General features: G+C 48.1%; 1 protein-coding gene across 1 annotated transcript in view; it reads left to right on the forward strand.

Moving 5' to 3' along the window:
* The first annotated feature begins 12,677 nt into the window (after positions 1–12,677).
* Positions 12,678–21,469, forward strand: part of STX1B (syntaxin 1B) — a 61,178-nt gene continuing 52,386 nt past the window's right edge. Inside the window, exon 1 of the mRNA XM_079950298.1 lies at positions 12,678–13,006. Coding sequence (XP_079806424.1) covers positions 12,977–13,006 — 30 coding nt within the window. The 5' untranslated portion in view covers positions 12,678–12,976. The remainder of the gene's footprint in view (positions 13,007–21,469) is intronic.

Consider the following 21,469-nt stretch of genomic DNA (forward strand, 5'->3'; position numbering starts at 1 on the left):
CAGGGGAGTGAGCCGAGATGCTTTCATTTTTGTGGTAATGTCTAGGTTTACTGGGGTCTCTCTGTGTGTGAAAGGGCTTGGTAGATTGTGGGTGGGGTGTTGTTGTTGTTTTTGCTGCTTTGCAGGTGGAGGGGCTTTGGCTTGTTGTTGCTTGGAGGACCGACGGAGCTGGAGCCACCGTGCGTCAGGCCAGTCCCCTTGCTGGCTGCCTTGGCAGCTTGCCCTGGCTGTCTGTGTCAATAGCGCAGCCGGTGACTCAGGAGGTTGCAAAGCTCCGTGACGGGAACAGGGATGAACTGATCCCTGCAGCCAAGGCGGAGGAGGTGTGTGGGGGGGGGATAGTGTGGTTCAGAGAGGCAGGATAGGAGGAATTGTCTCCTGCAGTAAGGGACCCATTGTCTACTAAGGTTGCAGTCCTAAACACATAAAAGAGAAAGTCCCATTGAACACAATGGGAATACTTTGTGAGCAAATGCACATGTACTTGTACTGTTAAAATGGGCGAAATGGTGTAACACGACTGCATGGTGGCTTATGTCTGGCCCTAGCTTTTGTTAGTGTGTGTTGGTGAGAATTATTATTATTATTATTATTATTATTATTATTATTTATTTAATTTCTATACTGCTTTATATTTTTCAGAAAACAATCTCAAAGCGGTTTAGAGCACATGAAAACATCAAATAAAACAACCCGAAATAAAAAAATTACTGTAGGAAGTCAAACTATACATTCGAAGCAACACAATTAACAGGGAACTAAAATATTAAAGATTTCAGAATAAAACATCACAGACGAGGTCAACTACAGAACGCACAACATTTATTGCAGTTAACAACGACAATTATATCAAACATGTCGAAAGAAAAGATTGCTAAAGGAAGTCAAATATAAAATGCACATTTAAAACAGCATTATTAACAAGGGAATAAAATACATCTTAAGCATAGGAACCTGTCTGCTGCTGCTGCTGCCAATCTTGCCAATGATGGTTCATGGCGGGCGGCAACTGCGGAAGCTCAGGCTCGATGACCTGGGTCTGCACTAAGAGACAGCCAATATATTCCCATCCATGGGATGAAAAGTACCAAGTTGTACCCCTGCTCTCACAAAATTATTGGGGGGACGACACCCCACTGGGAAGTTTCATTATGTGAGCATTAGTGGAACAAGCTGTGATGCTCTTGTACAGGTTCAAGTTGCTGGAGAGCACAAGGAGGGGGGGGGGGAAGAGTTGCTATTGCACTCCGGTCCTGCCTTCAGATTTCCCATAAGCCTCTGGTTGGCTGCTGTGAGAGCAGGATGCTGCAGTAGTTGGCGCATGGACCTGTTCCTGCAGGGCTCTTGTGTCCTTATGTTCTGGTTCACTTCAGTAGTGCTTGCATAGGAGAACCTTTTTACCTGGTTCTTTGTACCCTATAGGCGGTTCTGGATTACCTAATAGGCAGATTCAGCATGTGCTTTAAAAAAGAAGAATTCAACATTCAACATTTCAAAGAAAACACTGAAGTGAAAAATCAGACTTCCTTACACTCAACTGCACACCATTTCTCCGTTCCCTTTTTATTAGTTATCCTCGCCTAAACCAGGAGGCACCCTACTGGTGTAGATCAAAATAATATGAGGAAATCAGGTCCTGCCATGTGTTGCATATTCTATTCTATTTGTTTTTAAAAAAATATTTGACGGTTCAGTATTGCCCTTATTGTTACCTGTGAAACACCTTTATTCCCACCCCCACTCCCACCCACCCCCAAATCTGATGCCTGAGGCTGATTGATCTTGTTGTCTAACAGGGGGAGGGTCCGACTGCAGTCCCTCTGCATAAGTTATGCATTTCTGGCGCCAAGCCCTGCGTGCTGTTTCATTTTCAGGAAACTATTCCTGGCAGGTTGGGAGCTGTGACACGTTTTTTGCTCGGCAGTGGAATCTTCCTGCCAACTAGGGTAGGCCTGAATGTGCTTGACTCCCAGCAGACTTGGAATCGCGATCCATTCTTCCCAACACACACACACAAAGTGAAAAATGTAAGACATGCTTTGAAATCACCAGATTTGAACTGCAAGGGATTTGTGTATGTTTCTTTGGACCAGCTTTGTGGATTGAAAACAGTACAGGGACATGCTGCCACCATAAGTTTCCAAAGTTTGCTTGCGGAAGCCAAAAACATTTCAAACGTAACAGGAGCCGAGATGCCAAATTTTCTTTTTTAGGTAGCTTGTGGGATGCATTTGCCACGAAGCACGCATGGATCCCAGCTCTCCTTAAGGAACGCAGGGTGAGGGGTGCTGGATCACTCTCCTGTGGCTTAGAACTGGGGACTCAGCTGAGGGGAGCAAAGGGGCAGTGTCTGTCAGTGGGTAGAGCCTGGTGTGGTATGCGTGGAGCCCCCTAGTGGCATTTAGTTAGTGCCAAGAGTCACAGTTTGGGGGAAGAGCCTGCCTGTGCCTAAGGGGTGGAGCTTGATGGAAGTGGGGGCAAGCGTAGACTCCATGTTATCCTCCTAACAGCCTGGTTAGGTAGATTATGTGGAGAGATTTGAACCCAATAGCTCTCTAGCACTGCAAACAGGCACGTGTCTGGCAACGGATATTTTGCAAACTGGAAGGTAGCTGTGAGATATTCCCCTCCCCATCTTCTTCCAAGCCATTGATGTGCTGCGAATCTGTAACACAAGTGTGTGGGGATAGCAGGCTACTAAAAATTCTGGTAGACTGGTGACCTTGGTGGATTTCCTAGCAAGGCTGCTCTGCAGTGACTGCACCCTCCCTGCTGGGTTCTCCTAGCCTGTGTGACATGCACCTCCCACCCAGCTCCAGGCAAAGATGCTTGTTGTTGTTTTCTCCAACACTTTATTTATAGATTTCCTTTGTTTTAAATTACAGCCCTGTGGATTACAAATAATGTCATACCCCAAGAAAAAGGGATTCTGGGCTTGAAATCTGAAGAAGTGTCTGTGTGGGTCGGATCCAAGTAAATCAGGTTCAGGAAAGAGACAAGTGCAACACAGGGAGGGGCTGGTCTGTAAAAGACATGGGAAAGGGGAGGCGGAAGGCAGGCTGTAGGACTGGAATAAAAGGATTGTGGGTCATTTTGCTGAAATGGGCAAGGCCTAAGCAAGCTATTGGTGTGGTCCTTGATTCCTGTTGGCTGCTCCCTCCACACAGCTATGGGTGGGCTGCTGGAGTGGGTAGGGGTGCAGCAGGGCAGGGAAGAGGCCTAGCTCAGTGGAGAACAGTTCCTGATCCCAAGTACGTAGCTATCGGCAACCTATGACTGAAGGACCTCCTGCAGCCATTCGCCTAATTTCAAGCAATTGGGTGGTGCCCAGAGGGACAAAAATAATAGAAATAATAGAATTGTAGAGTTGGAAGGGACCCTGAGGATCATCTAGTCCAGGGTTTTCCAAACCTGGGTCTCCAGCTGTTTTTTGGACTACAACTCCCATCATCCCTAGCTAGCAGGACCAGTGGTCAGGGATGATGGGAATATGCAGTTGGCCCATAAAGGGATTGAACCTGCGACCTTAGCATTATCAGCGCCACACCCTAACCAACTGAGCTATCCAGAATGGAACCTGGAAGGTGGGAGTGGTGGTGGGGGAATGGAGGGAGCTGAAATGGATGTGGCAGCTGAAAAAGAAGATGTGGGGAAAGCTCTCTGCATATAATCAATTCATATTACATGGTGGTCTGATGCCAGCTCCCATGGGCCAAGGTCGGTCAGGAGTTTTGCAGGACCACGGATAGCTCCAAGGAAGCAATGGGCTTTGACAATGGCTGCATGCAAGCCATACATTTAAAGCATATTTCCCCGCCCTAAAGAATCATGGGAACTGTAGTTTACCCCTTACAGAGCTGAAATTCCAACGACCCTTATCAAACTACAGTTCCCAGGATTTGGTGCATGCATGTGGAAATGTATGGTGTATCCACAGCCGAAGTTTGAGAGCAGACTGAGCCTTTTCAAGCCTCTGTCTCTTCCAGGCTTTGCCTGTCTCCTGGTGGATTCCTAAAGGACCAATCCCCCTTGTCTGATCCTGGTGTGTTCTTAGTAATTAGAGTTTAAGCAAACCGCATTTCTGCTCTGAACAGGAACTGTGATCTGTTGAAAACTAAGCAGAAATTAATCTCTTAATTTCAGACATGGAGAAGGAGGTGAGAGGAGATGTGAATGTGTGAACCCAGAGTTCACCATGGCTTGTTCAGGTAATGGGAAACCATGATTTATGATTATGTCTGAACTGGGCCATTGAAACTGATGACATTAATTATCTTTTGAAGATCTTTTTTTAAAAAAGCTGTCTTTGTCAACCTATCTATTATACAGTATATAAGACCCAAGTACAACTTAGTACATAGACGTTGTTATTCCTCTTCATATAAATTATGGGGTTCTTTTGCATTCGCCTTTGGCATTATCCTTGCCACTTCTTTAAGGAACATGCAAAAAATAAATCCAGCTACCCTGTAAAAATTGTAGTACTGGTGATTCCACACATCAAGTAGGATCTGGAAGCTCGTAAATCCAATCTATCACTTCCCCCTCTCCCGAGGATCTGCTTCTCAATCAAGTGCTGCTATTGCTCTCCCTTCCACCCGCTGAAAATAGATTCTGGAGCTGATCCCGCGGAGAAGGCTGCCCAGTTAAGTCTTTCTCCAGCCTCCCCCTTGCCCAATTTGCCGCCTTGTTTTTACACACGACCCCTTTGTTATGTCGCGCTCCCGTTCACACGCCTGTGCGCACGACTATGCAACCAGCGGCCTTCTCCCCCACCCCCAATTTCACAGCTGCACGATCTCATGTTGTAACAAGCTCGTTCGCTTCGGTTGCGTTTTTGTTGTTGTTGTCGTGCCCAGCAGGGGGCAGTGCTGCATTCTGTCATGCAGCGGGGACGCATCCAAGGCAGGCACGCGCATTGACCAGGGAACATCATCGTACCGAGTACGCTCGCAGGCAGCGCATAACCAGCAACACAAATCCCCTGGTATGCTGGCAAAACGTGCTTGGGTGGACCTGAAAGCACTTCCGAATTCTGTCACACGCCGCCCCCCCAGGCTCAATATATATGCCCAAATGCATATTCCAGTGGCATTATGGAATATGCTGGGTTCTGTATATACTTCCATATGTATAAGTCAGTGATTGTAGCTCCATGAAGGAGTCAGAGATGGGATACAGGAATCTGCTGGCTCAGACCATTGGTCATTTCGAGTTCTGTATTGCCCACACTGGCTGGTGGCAGTTCTCTAGGATATTAGGCAAACATTTTCCCCAGCCTTACATGAACAACAACAACAACAACAACAACAACAATAATTAATAATTATTTATTTATACCCCGTCCATCTGGCTGGGTTTCCCCAGCCACTCTGGGCGGTTTCCAACAGAACACTAAAATACAATAACCTATTAAACGTTAAAAGCTTCCCTAAACAGGGCTGCCTTCAGATGTCTTCTAAAAGTCTGGTAGTTGTTTTTCTCTTTGACATCTGGTGGGAGGGCGTTCCACAGGGCGGGTGCCACTACCGAGAAGGCCCTCTGACTGGTTCCCTGTAACTTGGCTTCTCGCAGCGAGGTAACTGCCAGAAGGCCCTCGGCGCTGGACCTCAGTGTCTGGGCAGAACGATGGAGGTGGAGGCTCCTTCAGGTATACTGGACCGAGGCCATTTAGGGCTTTAAAGGTCAGCACCAACACTTTGAATTGTGCTCGGAAACGTACTGGGAGCCAGTGTAGGTCTTTCAAGACCGGTGTTATATGGTCTCGGCGGCCGCTCCCAGTCACCAGTCTAGCTGCCGCATTCTGGATTAGTTGTAGTTTCCGGGTCACCTTCAAAGGTAGTCCTACATAGAGCCCATTGCAGTAGTCCAAGCGGGAGATAACTAGAGCATGCACCACTCTGGCAAGACAGTCCGCGGGCAGGTAGGGTCTCAGCCTGCGTACCAGATGGAGCTGGTAAACTGCCCTGGACACAGAATTAACCTGTGCCTCCATGGACAGCTGTGAGTCCAAAATGACTCCCAGGCTGCGCACCTGGTCTTTCAGAGGCACAGTTACCCCATTCAGGACCAGGGAGTCCTCCACACCCGCCCGCCTCCTGTCCCCCCAAAACAGTACTTCTGTCTTGTCAGGATTCAACCTCAATCTGTTAGCCGCCATCCATCCTCCGACCGCCTCCAGACACTCACACAGGACCTTCACTGGTTCTGATTTGAAAGAGAGGTAGAGCTGGGTATCATCCAATGCCAGGATCGAGCCTGGGACCTTGTGTACATGAGACAGATGCTCTCCCAATGAGCTTTGCCTCTTCCCTCTATAACTGCACCATTGGCTGGGAATCACAACTAGGGGCAGTGCTGTTGCGCTTGGCTCCTGCTTCCGGAATTCCCCTGGGCATCCAATTGGATGCTATGAGAGAACAGGATGCTGAACGAAGATGGGCCTTTGACTTGATGCAGCTACAGGGTTTCCTTAGGTGACGGATTCTAGCTTCGCGTGCTTGTCCACATACAGATCCTCCCTGCAGGCAGAAAACAAGCGTAGCCTGGAGGAAAAAGTCAAGCCCCAGCTCTGAGCCTTTCTGTGCTGGCTTTCTACATGTGAGGAGGAGCATCTGGCAATGCGGTCAGCCATCTGCCACTCAAAGAGGTGCGGTATGTTCTTCCGTCTCACTCTTCCACTTCGTTGCCTCATTTGGCTGCTCTGTGTATACCTGACCTAGTCTGTGCTTACTACTTTGAGGAGGGGGAGAGAGATTATTGGGACAACCCCCCCCCCGCCCTAGATCTGTTCTCCAAAGTGGTGGCAAGCTTAACCCTATTGCCACAGCCTCCATACCAACTCTCACTCCCCCCTTACCCCTGGTGGGACAAAAGAGACCGAATGTAGCCTAGTTGAGTGATTTTTAATTTGGTTTTTTATTATTATTCCTCCCTTACTCCAAGGGGAGCTCTGTTTTGTTTTGTTTTGATGCTCATTTGCAATGCTATAAATTAGGTAAGGCTGAGAGATAGTGGACTGGTCACCTGGTGAGCTTAAATGACAGAGTGAAGGATATGAACTCCTGTTTTCTCAGTCTTAAGTCCAAATCATGCACCCCACTGCCTGATTGGGGCAGCCTAAGACAACTGCTGTCCTTGTAGACACCGTCTGCTCCCACTATAAAGGTAAAGGGACCCCTGACCATTAGGTCCAGTCGTGACCGACTCTGGGGTTGCGGCACTCATCTCGCTTTATTGGCCGAGGGAGCCGGCGTACAGCTTCCGGGTCATGTGGCCAGCATGATGAAACCGCTTCTGGCGAACCAGAGCAGCGCACGGAAACGCCGTTTACCTTCCCGCCAGAGCGGTACCTATTTATCTACTTGCACTTTGACGTGCTTTCGAACTGCTAGGTTGGCAGCAGCAGCAATGGGAGGTCAACCCATCGCGGGGATTTGAACCACCAACCTTCTGATTGGCAAGCCCAAGGCTCTGTGGTTTAACCCACAGGGCCACCCGCGTCTCCCTGCTCCCACTATAGAACATTATTAATTAATTAATTAAATTTGTATACTGCCCTGTACCTTCAGGTCTCAGGGCAATTCACAAGATAAAAATCACAATAGAAAAATACAAAATACATAATCAAAATAATAAAAACAACCCAATAACCCTACCTCAACACATTTTAAAAGGGGATTGGATGTCAGCCTCCCACATCCCATAAGAAGATTCTGCTGGATCAGACCAGTGGCCCTTCTAGCCCAGCATCCTGCTCTCACAGTGGCCAACCAGATGCCTGCAGGAAACTGGCAAGCAGGACTGAAACACAAGAGCCCCTCCCTTCCTGCAGTTTCTAGTGACATATTCAGAAGCATCACCACCTCCGATCCTAGAGGCACAGCCCAGCTGTAATGACATGTAGGCATCAATAGCCTTATCAGCTTCTAATAGGTAGCTTTATATGGCATTTCCCGCATAGTTCTAGTGGTGTATGTCGCCAGCTTTAATCACGGACTTCCATCCAGCTATAGCCAGGGCTGCTCGGCATATTCTCTGCTTTGCGATGGTGACAATGTTAATAGCGACAGCAAGCATGATTCTAAAAAAAAAACTCCCTCCAAAGCTTAACCGAGTTCTGCCCCAACCCTAAACCCACCACGCAGGACTTGTGCTTTGCTTATTTAGGAAAATATGCTTTGCTTCTGTTAGTCACAAGAAAAGGAATGTAACCTATTGAAATTCTGCTCCAGCATCCTTTTTGCGTTTTTCACCAGACACTGCCTGCATGCTTCAAACCTTTCCAACTGTAATGGTTGTAAGGGGTTACTTGTGCATAAGTTGCCTTCAGTTTTGGTTAGATTGCCTGGCCAACCATGCTTTGGCTGACAGCTCACACTCCGTGGCCGGTCAGTCACTTGCAGAATCCATCAGTGGGCGTTTCTTGAACCTCTTCCAGCATAAGAGCTGTTTGACGCCAAGTCTCCTCCTACTTTCCCTGCAGAACTCGTCTGCGCAAGTAAGGGGAAGGCAGAGGCGTGTCCGCGCTCTCCCCACTAGTCTCGGGTGAAGGGTCTTGGAGACATCTCTCCGAATCCTCCATTTCCCTCCCTTCTCTACCGGTGTTATGCTGAATTCCTTCCCCCCTGCTGGTCCCCTCTCCTGCATCGCTGTGGAGCCTTGCCTCCACCTCTCGTTCTGATGTCAGTTCCCTGACACCAACCTCAACAGCTAGAAACTTGCTGGGCTCCCCCTCTTTTTAAAAAGTCGAGATGCTCAGAATGCAGACTTCTGTGCCCACTGCTCAGCCTGTGCTGTGCCCCTGCCAAATACACAGAGGCCCTGGTTGTAATTATTAATAACGGCTCTGTCTTGTTATATATGTTATGGACAGGAGCTGGCAGCTCAACTAGCCCTTTCCAAAATTTATTATTGTTAATGTCATGCTGTCAGTTATGCACGGCACTTTACAGAAGAAGAAGAAGAAGAAGAAGAAGAAGAAGAAGAAGACGACGGACAGGGCTCTAACACACCGTCTACAACAGTCTCCCCCATCTGGTGTCTTCCAGATGTTCTGGAGTGCCTCAGCCAGCACAGCTGTACTCCAAAACATCTGGGAGGCTGATCAAAAATTTGACACATGGAGCCAACAGAGGGAGGTGAGAGCAAAATGCATTTGGCTCAGGCTTAGTTTTGATCACCGTTGAAGACTACCTGTTCCTTCCGATGGCAGTGAACCCATCGTTGCTTTCTGCTCCCGCCTGCCTCTGAGCAACAGAAATGTGTTCATTAGCAGAAGCATGCCCCTTTCACAATGCCTGGCTCCTGACAAAAGTGCTGCCATAGGCTGACATGCCTGGCGGGAGCAGTCAGTCTAATATAGGTGCAAAATTGGCCCTAGACTTTTAAGTTGCTGCTATGCTTGGCATCGGGCCTCTTGATACCAACACCCAGTTGACAGCTGGGCATGCCGTCCAGAGCCTGCGGCAGATGCCCTGTCTGTCAGATGGATGGACTGGCCCAGAACATCTGTCTCTGCGGAGCTGCCGTGTGTATGGTGACTTTACTGATTTTTTAAAAGGCGTTCCCACACTGAAACAGGAAACCTAGACAAATGCTTAGAAAACTCTCCTATCACTGGGCTTGTAATTAGGGCTATCTAGGTCACTGGGAGAATTCTGGGAACTGTAGTTTGTTAAGGGTCCTGAGAGTTGTTAGGAGACTGCCTATTCCCCTCAAATAGCTATTGTTTCCAGAGTGGTTTGGCAATCAGTTTACATTCCCCAGAAACTCTGAGCACCCTTAAGTACAGTTCCCAGGATTCTTCGTGGGCAGCCATGACACTTAAAGTGGTTCAACAGTGCTTTAAAATGTACAGTGTGGCTGTGGATCTAGTTAACCACCAGCGCACTTTAAACACACCTTTCTACTCATGATCAGGTTCATTAAAAAGAACAGGATTGTTCCCCAACCCCTTTAGCACGTGATTTTGATCTGTGTCAGTCACCTATATCGTGCCTCATACACAAACCCACACCCCTTTTAGACATACGAATAACGAGCCTGAAACAATTACTGGGCACATAATCGAGTGACCGCAGCGTGACCCAATCAGCCCTTTAATCATTCTGCTATGTTTTTCAGACTTTCTAGCTTCAGCGAAGCATCTCTTCGCCAACCTGTCCACTGAGGAAGCTGTGTGAATTTGTGGCGGTCACTGCACACTGGAACAACCTGCTGCCTTTCATGGGTGGCTTTCACAAGATTCGTTGGCCATTGCCATCTTCTTGTGGAAACTGAGCATGCCCCCAGAAGAATGCACTAAGATGCTCCTCCTGGAACAAGCTCATTTGGAGGTGAACACTGGTAGGATCGGGCAATCTGTCCTTCTGGGAAGCTTGCCTGCCATTGATCTCCCTATCGAGGAATTCCCTAATAAGCTCTGGAGGGATGTCCAAGGCCCCACCAAAAGCAAAGCTTAAAAGCCTCTACTTGGTTGCATCCACAGCCTCAGTGGCTGTTGTTTTTGTTGTTTAGTCATTTAGTCGTGTCCGACTCTTCGTGACCCCATGGACCAGAGCACGCCAGGCACTCCTGTCTTCCACTGCCTCTCACAGTTTAGTCAAACTCATGCTGGTAGCTTCGAGAACACTATCCAACCATCTTGTCCTCTGTCGTCCCCTTCTCTTTGTGCCCTCCATCTTTCCCAACATCAGGTTCTTTTCCAGGGAGTCTTCTCTTCTCATGAGGTGGCCAAAGTATTGGAGCCTCAGCTTCACAATCTGTCCTTCCAGTGAGCACTCAGGGCTGATTTCCTTCAGAATGGAGAGGTTTGATCTTCTTGCAGCCCATGGGACTCTCAAGAGTCTCCTCCAGCACCATAATTCAAAAGCATCAATTCTTTGGTGATCAGCCTTCTTTATGGTCCAGCTCTCACTTCCATACATCACTACTGGGAAAACCATGGCTTTAACTATACGGACCTTTGTTGGCAAGGTGATGTCCCTGCTTTTTAAGATGCCATGGACAAAGACAACAGGCCTCAGTGGCTAAAGGGTGGCAAAAGCGTGGGCTGTGTTTTCTTACACTACACTTGTGAGTGAAGTGGAAGTTCAAATCAGCATGAGTGGTTGTGAGTATGGAGGAGGATGCCACCTACAGATCACAGCCTTGTACTCTGTATTAATTAACCCAGAATAACTGGCCTCCCCTCCCCATGTAAAAACATAAAGAACATAAAAAGAGCCTTTCTAGAGTCATCCAGTGGCCCATTTAGTCCAGCATCCTGTTCTCATGGCAGCTAACCAGTTGCCCATGGGAAGCCCACAAGCAAGACTCCTGCGGTTCCCAGAAAATGGTATTCAGCAGCATCACTGCCTCTGACCCTGGAGGCAGCGCTGGAGCCATCATGGCTAGCAGCAACTGATAGCATTTGTCCTCCGTGAATTGGACAGATCCTCTTTTAATGCCATCCAAGTTGGTGGCCAACACTGCCGTCAGAAATGGTTTGGAATCCCTCCCATAAGTCTATGTTGAAAGAACTGACCATTCCTTATCGCTCACTCTCTATCCACCTTGGTTGTGAGCAGGGTTGGCATCGCATCCGAGACCGATTGTTATTATTTGGGTGGGTAGTGCTGTGGTCTAAACCATGGAGCCTCTCGGGCTTGCTGATCAGAAGGTTGGCGGTTTGAATCCCTGTGACAGAGTGAGCACCCGTTGCTCTGTCCCAGGTTCTGCCAACCTAGCACTTCGAAAGCACACCAGTGCAAGTAGATAAATAGGTGGCGGGAAGGCAAATGGCATTTCCATGCGCTCTGGTTTCCGTTGCGCTAGAAGCTGGCCTCATGACCCGGAAAGCTGTCTGTGGACAAACGCCAACTCCCTCGGCCTGAAAGCGAGATGAGCACTGCAACCCCATAGTCGCCTTTGACTGGACTTAACTATCCAGGGGTCCTTTACCTTTTACCTTTTTTTGGCATCCAAGATGCCAAGATGCACCTTTCCCCCTCCCCGTCTAGTGGTAAAAATAAAATAATGGCCATAACTTCCTTTTCGGACAACTTGCTGCCTGAGCCACCCACCTCACTCTGCCCAATGGCGGGACCGGCCCTGGTTATGAGCAGCAGAATGTGATGTTAAAGGGGAGGAAACCACAAAGAGTCCAATAGCCCCTCAGAGACTAAGAAATGTGTTATGGCATGCACTTTCATAGACTCCACCAGCTGCAGAAGAACGCAGGTATCATCCCTCTGGAAGTTATTAAAGGGGAAGTCATCTCTCTGTGTGTTCATATTACTTACATCCCACTTCTGTATGTGGCTCCCGTGATCTCCCATCCCAGATTCCGTCTGGTTTTATGCCTGCTTATCTTCAGTAGTACTGCAGCAACCTCAGCTGCTCCCAGACCATCCCTTGTCGTCTCCCCAGTCCCCCCCCCCACCCTCTTGCTGCTCTGCCTCAGGAAATAAATCTGTGTTTAGCAATCTCAAGTGAATTCCCCAGGAGGCAGCAGCTATTGCAGAAGAATTAATGTAGAGTCCAGGCCGCGCGATCTTATAGGTGATGCGGTGCTTACCGCCTTAGAAAGCAGCCCTCGCCTAGGATGCCCCCTCTCTCTGGCAGACTACAACTCCCATGGCCCCTCGGGTGGGAGGGGGTGCAGCGAGCATGCTCAGCTTCCCTGCTCTGCTCCCCCCCTCCCCGCATCTCTCTCTCTCCCTCTCCTGCATCTTCCCACCCTGCTCTGCTGCATCAGCACCAACCTCTCTCCATCCTTAGAGCATCTTCCTCCTCCCAGCTTGGCTGAGCAGGGAAGGCTCAGTTTATCCATTACTGCAATTACCAGTAACCTTCCTTCCCGCCCTCCTCCTCCTCCTCCTCCACCCCAAAGAAGAGGGGTCTTCGCCAGCCACCGTGTCTGTCTGTTGAGCCACACGGAGGGTGGGGGAGAAGACCCACTGAGGACCCACAGCCTCGCCAGGAAGCAAGCGCAATGAAGGATCGCACCCAGGAGTTGAGAAGTGTAAGATGCAATTTTCATTCTTCCCTTCCCCCACTCCCACCCCACAACCTTGATTTAATGCCTGGGGGCCTTGTCTCTGTCTCCCCGCCACCCAGCCCCCAACCCTGTAGAGAGGCAAGTGGGGAGATTAGCAATAGCCCTCCGATGGATTTTTTATATTCCCTTCCTCCAACTCTCCAAATGGCACATAACAATTATTTTATTCAGCAGTCACTAATAGGCAAGGATTTAATGGTAGGAGGAACACTCCATATCTAAATTATGGTGTGTGTGTTTTTTTGAGCGCGCGCGGGGGGAAGAGAAAGTGGCGGTCAGATTATTGAGGGAGGGGGGAGAGAAGCGATCCACTGCGGGATCTGTCGAGAAGGATGTCTCAGGTTTCCAAGATGGGGGAGGGTTGGACTTGGCATGGGGAGAAGAGGGGCTCGTCTCTCTGCAAGGCAAGGGAAAAGGCTGCCTGGTTGCATTTGAAGAGGGCTGAAATCTCTCCAGCGAAGAATTACACAGCCATGTATCTGAATGTGGGGGAGCGGGGAGAAGGTTTTATGAGGTTGTTCCATTCCCCCAGAAGTATGGGGAGGAATTGGGGGATGCGTTCTGTTAATGTACATGTCCGTGCGTATATTAAGGCGATTTTCTTTCAGAGTAAGGGGAGAGGGTGTTTAAATATCTCATTTTAAGTCTCTTATCCTAGCCAGTGTACGTCTACAGAAATTTGTGTGTGGGAAGACACAGCCAATTTTTATAGGTCATCCGATTCCTCCCCTCCCCAAAGAGGAAGGGGGGTGGGTTGGAGAGAAAGGAATAGCCCTTAAGGCGTCAAATATTTCAGGAAGTGTGAGAATGGAGGGGGTGGCTGGGCGGGGGGGGGGGGGAGAAGAGGAGGAGGAACTTTCTCCCTCCTCCCGCTTCCACCAGCTTGTTGGGAGAAGGACTGCGATGGATGGTTTTTCTCCTTTCACCTCTTTGCATTATGGGGGTGGGGGTGGGGGGAGGGTGGGGGATGGCTGAAGGTTGAGCCAAATTGGATGTGACAGATTCTGTCTCAAGGGGAGAGGCATTGGGAGGCAAAGAAGTCTTGTGGGGTGCACGCGTGTTTCATAGCCCGGTGTGTTAATGTCAATTCCTTGATTAGCACAAAGCACTCACGCATCGATATGTTAAGAGAAGGGTCTAAGGGAGATCACCGAAATAATTCCTAAGAACCCCCTCCTCCACTTTTTATAAGACCGCCCCTTACACACGAACTGCTGTGCTCCAACCTGCCTCTCTCTCCCCCCCCCCCCCCAATCCGTTTTCTGGTTTGCTGAGATAGGATGTGACTCTCATTTCCATTTAAGCCTGGAGACACACAGCAAATCTTTGGCTCCTCTCTCTCTCCCTCCCCCCATGCCGCTCCTTTCCCTCCCTCCCTCCCGTCCCCCACCCCACAAGGGGATGGAGTCATTCATACAAAATGTTTTCAGTCTGTATGTAAAGCAACAAGAAGTAAGGAAGAGGCTTTCTGTGATCTCGCTATGCCAAGTGGGCTGATGGAATTGGAGGGATCTACTTTTCTCACATCCATCTAATTTCTCGTAGTTCTTTTTAAAGTTGGGATTGTCCGCGATCTGGCAAAAATAAAACAAGATTCGTTTTGTTTTATTTGGACCAAAACAAGAATCACAACAAACTCGCCATCTCCTTCTCTCCTCCAAATGAGATTTACTTCTTTTTTTTAACAGTTCCTGCTGTTACATGGTCTGTTCTGTTCAATTTTAGCACCTGTGCTGTTGTTGTTTTTCTGGCCAGTTTCAGGGTCTTTTGTGTGAAAATGAGGAGATGTGCGCTTTATAGTATCTCTCTGTGTGTGACAGAATATCACGGTGTGCGCGTCCCTATGTGTACAGGGACAGGGCTTTTGTTACATATTCATCTCTCTGGGTCTTCAACGCTCACCCTTCTCCGACAAAACAAACATTATTTTTGTGTGTGTGCAAAGGTTGGAATTGCACATCCTCTCTGGATCCCTTTCTCCCCAATGGCTTGTGTGCATTTGTGGGAAGTAGGAGAAGGGGCTCCTTGGCCAAATCATCTTTGCGGAAGGAATATGTGACACTATCACCCAGCGACAGAGAACAGAAATTCAGCCATCTCCTTCCATCCCAGTTCCACAATTGAATTGCAACCCCGAAGAAATAATTCAGTGACCTTTTCAAGCGTTGGGAGGATTTCTCTCTCTCCCCCCACCAACCTCAGTTTCTGTTTTTCTTATCCAAGTGGAGCAGAGAGAAACCGGTTATAATCACCATTCCATATGCTTCCATCTGCAGTAGCAACAAAATCGAGCTATTCCCTTCTCTTTTAAACAATGGGGGGGGGAGCAGATGCAGTGACAATAAAGGAATCTGTGTCTGTGTGTGTATGTGTGTATGTGTGTGTGAGAGAGAAAGAGTGTGTGTTTTTTATATATATTCAGCAGCTCCTCCCCTCTGCCTCCCCTTTATTCTGCATGGATTGGGGGGGGGGGGGCGACGACGGACCAGACAGAAATATTGTTGAAAAATTGTGCAGGCTCCCGATCTGGGAATAGCTTTAGTGGCTGCTTATACAGGGTGCTGGTGATGTGCCCCATCAGATCTGCTCAAGGCAGATTTCTTTAAAAATGCCATCTCCATCTCCATCTCTCTCTTTCCCCCCTCCCTCCCTCCCGATGCCCCCTGCAAAAAAACATTTCTTTGCCAGTGGGGGGAGAGAGACTGGGTTCCAGCATCGCTTCCTATCCTCCTGCCCAGGCAAGGGAGAAAATGGCATTTGCTTTATCGTTGGCGCATTGTGCGTTTGGGGGGGGGGGGGTTATGATGGAGGAGACGGTTTTGCTGCAGGAGCCAAAGGCTTGTATGCATGTGTCTGTGTCTCTCTGAGCGTGTGTCTCTCTCTCTCTCTTGCTGCTCTCTCTCTCCCCCCCCCTCACCCCACCCCAGTGTTGATAGTGTTAGTTGCTGAATGCAGCAGAAGAGAAGAGAGGCACACAATAAAGAGAGATGTGGGGGAGATTATAAAAGCAGGTGTGTTGGCAGGAAGGAGCAGGATGGTGGTGCTGGCATCGCCACCAAGTGTGGTGGCGGCGGCAGTCGATCTTGATGGGGGCGAGGAACCCGCAGCCCTGAGGCAGTGTGTGTGTTGGGGGGGGGGGGTTGTTGCAAGCTTTGCAAAATCCTGCAGTCTAGAGCCGGGTTAATAAGCCCACACAGACATAGAGAAGGGCAAGATTGCTTTGCGATGATGATATGCACCGGAGGCGCACAGGCGAGGGACTGTGGCCCCGTTGTCTCAAGCCTATTTGTTTATCTCCTCGCTATTTAAACCCATCCAGTCTCCAGCAGGGGAGAAACATCATAGTGAAACAAATCAAATGGGGACGTCTAACCCGCTGCTGAACTTCCCTCCCTCCCTCCTTTACACCGCACACAGCGGACCCCAGCCAATTAAAAGCCAAACTGAGATTTGCTTTTGGTTTGTTTGTTTGTTTGTTTGTTTGTTTGGGTTTTGTTTTTTTAAAGAGGAGAAGGAGGAGGAAAGGTCTTAAATAGTCCTAAAAAGATGCTTAGGTTCAGACTCTGGAGTGTCTCTGAAGAAGGAATTGTGTGAGACAGCCTCGTTGTACTTAAAATGGGTTGGATTGTAATGAATGGGAGCTGATAGCGGCTGGGGCCAGAGAGGAAAGATGGACACCCCTCCCAATTCTGCATTTGATTCCCTAGAGGCCCATAAAACAGACTCCACAGACACAGCTCCCTCCGTCCGAACAGCTTATTAATTGCCCGCCGTGTTCAGGGAGCATATCCAGAGGGGCTGGCTGTGTGTGCATTAACCGGGCAAGGCAGGGCTGGAGGGGCTGAAATATGAGGCTTGAGGAGGCTGAGAGAACTCAGGCGGCAGGTGGAGACACAGGTAAGCTGAGATTCTGTTGAAGGACTTGAAGAGGAGGAGAGCCAGGGGGGCTATTCTGGAGGATAGGAGAAGATTTGGGAGAAAGGCATGGAGGGAGGGGGCAAAAGAGGGCCTGACTGCTGGTGAAGATGTTCAGAACTGAGACAAATGTGAAGGGGAGCATAAGGAGTCAGCAGCGGAATACGGTTCTTACTGCCTCTTTTACGTGAAACCAATTTATACCCCACTTTTCTTGACTGATTGTGAACTCAAAAGCAGCCTGCAATTAAAAACACAAAAGCAACTGACTGTGCAAATTAATAAATAAATAGTAAACAAGCGGCAATAAAAGAGCAAAGTCCCGACTTGACAAAGAAAGGGGGGGGGGCAGAGAAACCAATCACAGTAGCAATAATGATTATTAGTTTATAGCCGCATGGTGGGGATAGGCTAGCCAGATGACATTCTTTTTTAAAGGCAGTTGTTGTTTTTTTACCTGCTGTCTAAAAGGATGCAGCCTGGGATATTGCCTGGGGGGGAGGGAGGTGTTCTATAAATGTGGCACCGCTACCAAAAAGGCACAGTCCCCACTTGGTGCCTGTGAAACTTCCTCTGAAAGCCGCACCAGAGCAAGGCCTCGGATGCTGAACGGAACGTATGTGTGCAGACAAAAGTGGTCCTTTAAGCAGCCCAGGTCCCAAGCTGTTTGGGGCTTTAAAAACCAAAGCCAGTACCTGTACTGTACCTACAATTGAGCCTGGAAACAAACAGGCAGGTGGATAATATTAGATTAATATCACAGTCTGCAATTGGCCAGCTCTGTTCAATAAGCTGGCAGAGGCTTTTTTTTTCTTTTCTTTTTTTGCACCAGCTGAAGTTTCTAAATATTTTTTAAAGGCAGTCCCACATATAACGTATTATTACAGTGGTCTCGTTCCTTGGGCATGAATGGCTGTGGCAAGGTCCAACTTAGAACAGAATGGCCATGGCTAGCTTGCCAGCTGAAGCTGGTGAAAAAAGTTCACCATTGCCATCTCCCCTATTGGAATCCTGGCCTCCTGGTTCCTACAGCAGATTTCTAATCTCTAGGGTGGTCTGGCTGAGCTTTTAAAATGAGGACTAGTAGCTTGAATGAACCAGAGGTAAGATGTAAGCCACTGCAATGAGTTAGTACATAACTATTTGTTCCCATATTAAAGGGAAAGGGGAAACGGAAGTTCTCCCTGTAATTGCTTGAGGTTTGTTTTGTGCATTTGGCTTAACAGCTGAATAATGTGTACAGGGTAGGACATAAGCATATCTCTCTCTCTCTCTCTCTCTCTCTCTCTCTCTCTCTCTCTCTGTGTGTGTGTGTGTGTATTCATTTGTTCTTCAGCATCTAAAATGAGAGCTCACCTCTGTCATGAGTTTACTTGACACTTATGCAAGCCACTCACCCTCCAGCCACCCTTATACTATATGGAGAATAATATTGGCCTTCATTGCAGGGTTGTTGTAACGATTGTTGAGATCACAGCACAATGCGCTATAATTCCTTAATTCTTATTGACCGGTACTTTTTAAAAAAAAATAATCCAAGGAGAGAATTTGAACTCGGTCCCACCAGTCCAAGCCCAGAGGTGTTTTCCCCACCCCTCTACTACACTTCACAGTTTCTACATTACTGAGGTTTGGAAGTCTTGAACTGAGAAAGGCTCCTCAAGGCCAAATGCAGCAGAGTCTTTGCGGGATGTGAAATATACTGCTCAGTTTGCTATACGTACTAAGTTGCATGTTGTAGAGTTAAGGTGGGGAGATATGATTGCTCTCGCTTCCCTCTGTCTGTCTCTTTCATCCTCAACTCAAGGGCAGAAGAGACGTTTTCGTGAAACCCTCAAAGGCACCATTCGGAGCGAGCTCAAAAGTGCAATCCTAAAACACTGAGCCCAGCAGAATCTGTTTCTTAGTAAATATTCTTAGGATCACACTTCTTAATGGTGCAACCGCCATATAAATTGTAATCAGGTTGGCATAATGTTGGGAGATGCAGTGTGTTAAGAGGTGGACAATGGCGTGTTCTCAGCATTTCACAAAAACTACAGTTTCCAGAGCTGCTTTGTGGGCACAAGGAAGGAGAACCCACAGCACTCCTGCTGATTTAAAAACCATGTAAATTTGCTGTAGATATGTGCCTTAAGGAAGGACATGCACCAGATTAGCTGTTCCACTTTCCAGGTAGAAGGAAAGAAGGCTTGAGCGATGCGTAGGCTTGAGCGATGCTTGATTTTTCTTGCTGTGGAGAGAATGTGAGGAGGACTTGGTGCTAAGAAGGTTGCTGGGCTGGGAATCTTGTTGCAGGAATGAGGAAAGGAAGAGTTTACAACTGGGGTGGGGGACATTTTTGGCCCTGTGGGCCAGTTCTTTATCTTCCTCCTCCACCCAATTTTGACGCTACCCACCTGTCTGTCACCTGATGTCAAGTGATTGACAAGTGGGCCATCCCACCTGTCTGTCGGATTTGACCTGTGGGGGGAGATAGCGCCTAAGCAGAACTGAACTCCTCACACATCATTTGACGCCCCCTGCTTTCTGTAAACTTTACAAGGAATGGCAACATCTCAATAACTCCTCTGCTTGACTGTTGCAGAACGTCTTAGGTTATTCCAGTAAGACCTGTTATGTCAGAGAGAGGTAACTTAGGCTGGAAGGACCCACTTTGGGGAGGAAAGCTGCAACTTCCGCTTTGGAAGCCCTTATCGCTAACCCCAGACTTGCCGAGAGCTAGTTGTAGCAGGGGGAGAAAGCATCTACTTCTTTGTTAACTCTTCCCATGTTCTAGGCCTGAGACCAGGCAGGATCTAGGGCTAAATCCTCAGTGAGACCCATCTCCAATTAAATCCATCCATCACAGCTCTGCAGTTTTGTACACACAAGTTACTAGCCCAACAAATGACAAAACCACCTGCTGGACCAGACCAAGAGTCCATCAAGAGGACTTGAGGTCAATAGTCCACTTGTGTTTTTGCTCCTACTAGTTACATTCAGTTGAATGCCACCTCTGAACCTCGAGGTAGGTTTAGCTAGCATGACTAGTAGCCATTGGTAGTCTTCATCCCCTATGAAATTGTCTCATCCCCTCTTAAAGCCATCTAAGCTGGTGACTTCCTAGTCACCTAAAGGTGTGTTTTCCTTAGCACAAGTGACCACCAGTATGGCAACAAACCTGATCCAACACACTGGGCCTTTACTGTGTATCCATAGAGAAAAAGTAGACTTACAGCTGTTGGTTCTCTCTCATTGGTCGTTAAATGGTGGGCCGTGACCTCAGGTGGGTCACAATTGGGGCATCACCATCATCCTATTCTCTCTTCCTCTCTAATAAAGATTTTGAAGAAGAAAAAGATGAAAGGATAAAGTTGTGGGGAGCAACAGAGAAATAAAACAAGAAGAGGAGATAGAGGAAGAAAAGCCAGTAAGGAGAAGCACCCATGGGAGAGGCTGGTGGGAGGATAAAAAAATGCATAAAACAAAAGTGTGTCTCGTGTTGTTACTTTGGCTTAAATGTGATGCCCCCAGTTCAAAAAAAGTTGGTGATTGCTGTGTTATCCTGCCTGTTGATTCATTCAACTGTTGCTACTACTGAGCATTTGTCCAGTTCATACAAAAAACACTTCTAGGTGTTGTGTCATTAGCCAGAGTCCTATATTGTGTGTGTGTGTGTGTGTGTGCGCGCGCGCGCACACGCGCGCTTCAGAGTGTGGCAGGGGGGATTTTAACCTGAAAACCAATTACTTATACACACATGCAATCCCTCTACATGCAAACGAGATGAAATGTTATAAGTGTGGGATATTTGTTTTTCTTGGAACTGGAGCTGCGGTGAAGCAGCTATTCTCTTTCTCTGTTTACCGCACCTGGTAATAACAGAATAAACAATGCAAGGAAGAAGATGCAGCCCAAGATAGGAAAAGAAGTGGTCGGGGAACCCCTACTTTAAATGAATTCAAATTTCCAGGGCCTGATGATCTGCACCCAAGGGTACTAAACGAGTTTGTGGATTTAATCTCAGAGTTCTGTGGACTGGAGCCAGTGTGGTGTAGTGGTTAAGAGCGGTAGACTCGTAATCTGGGGAACCGGGTTCGCGTCCCCGCTCCTCCACATGCAGCTGCTGGGTGACCTTGGGCCAGTCACACTTCTCTGAAGTCTCTCAGCCCCACTCACCTCACAGAGTGTTTGTTGTGGGGGAGGAAGGGAAAGGAGAATGTTAGCCGCTTTGAGACTCCTTCGGGTAGTGATAAAACGGGGTATCAAATCCAAACTCTTCTTCTTCTTCAGATGTTGTCCGCATCTTCAAAAAGGGGCAAAAAGAAGACACAGGAAACTTCCAATCGGTGAACTTGACATCAATACCAGGAAAATTCCTGTAACAGATAACTAAACTGTTGGTCTGCGAGCACTTAGACAAGGTTGCTGTGATTACAAAGATCCAGCATGAGTTTCTCAAAAAACAAGTCATGCCAGTTGAATCTCATTTCTTTTTTTGATAGAGTATCAAGGTTGGTGGATCAGGGG

The sequence above is a fragment of the Podarcis cretensis genome (assembly GCF_951804945.1).
Source record: "Podarcis cretensis genome assembly, chromosome: 13".
NCBI classification, from domain to species: domain Eukaryota; kingdom Metazoa; phylum Chordata; class Lepidosauria; order Squamata; family Lacertidae; genus Podarcis; species Podarcis cretensis.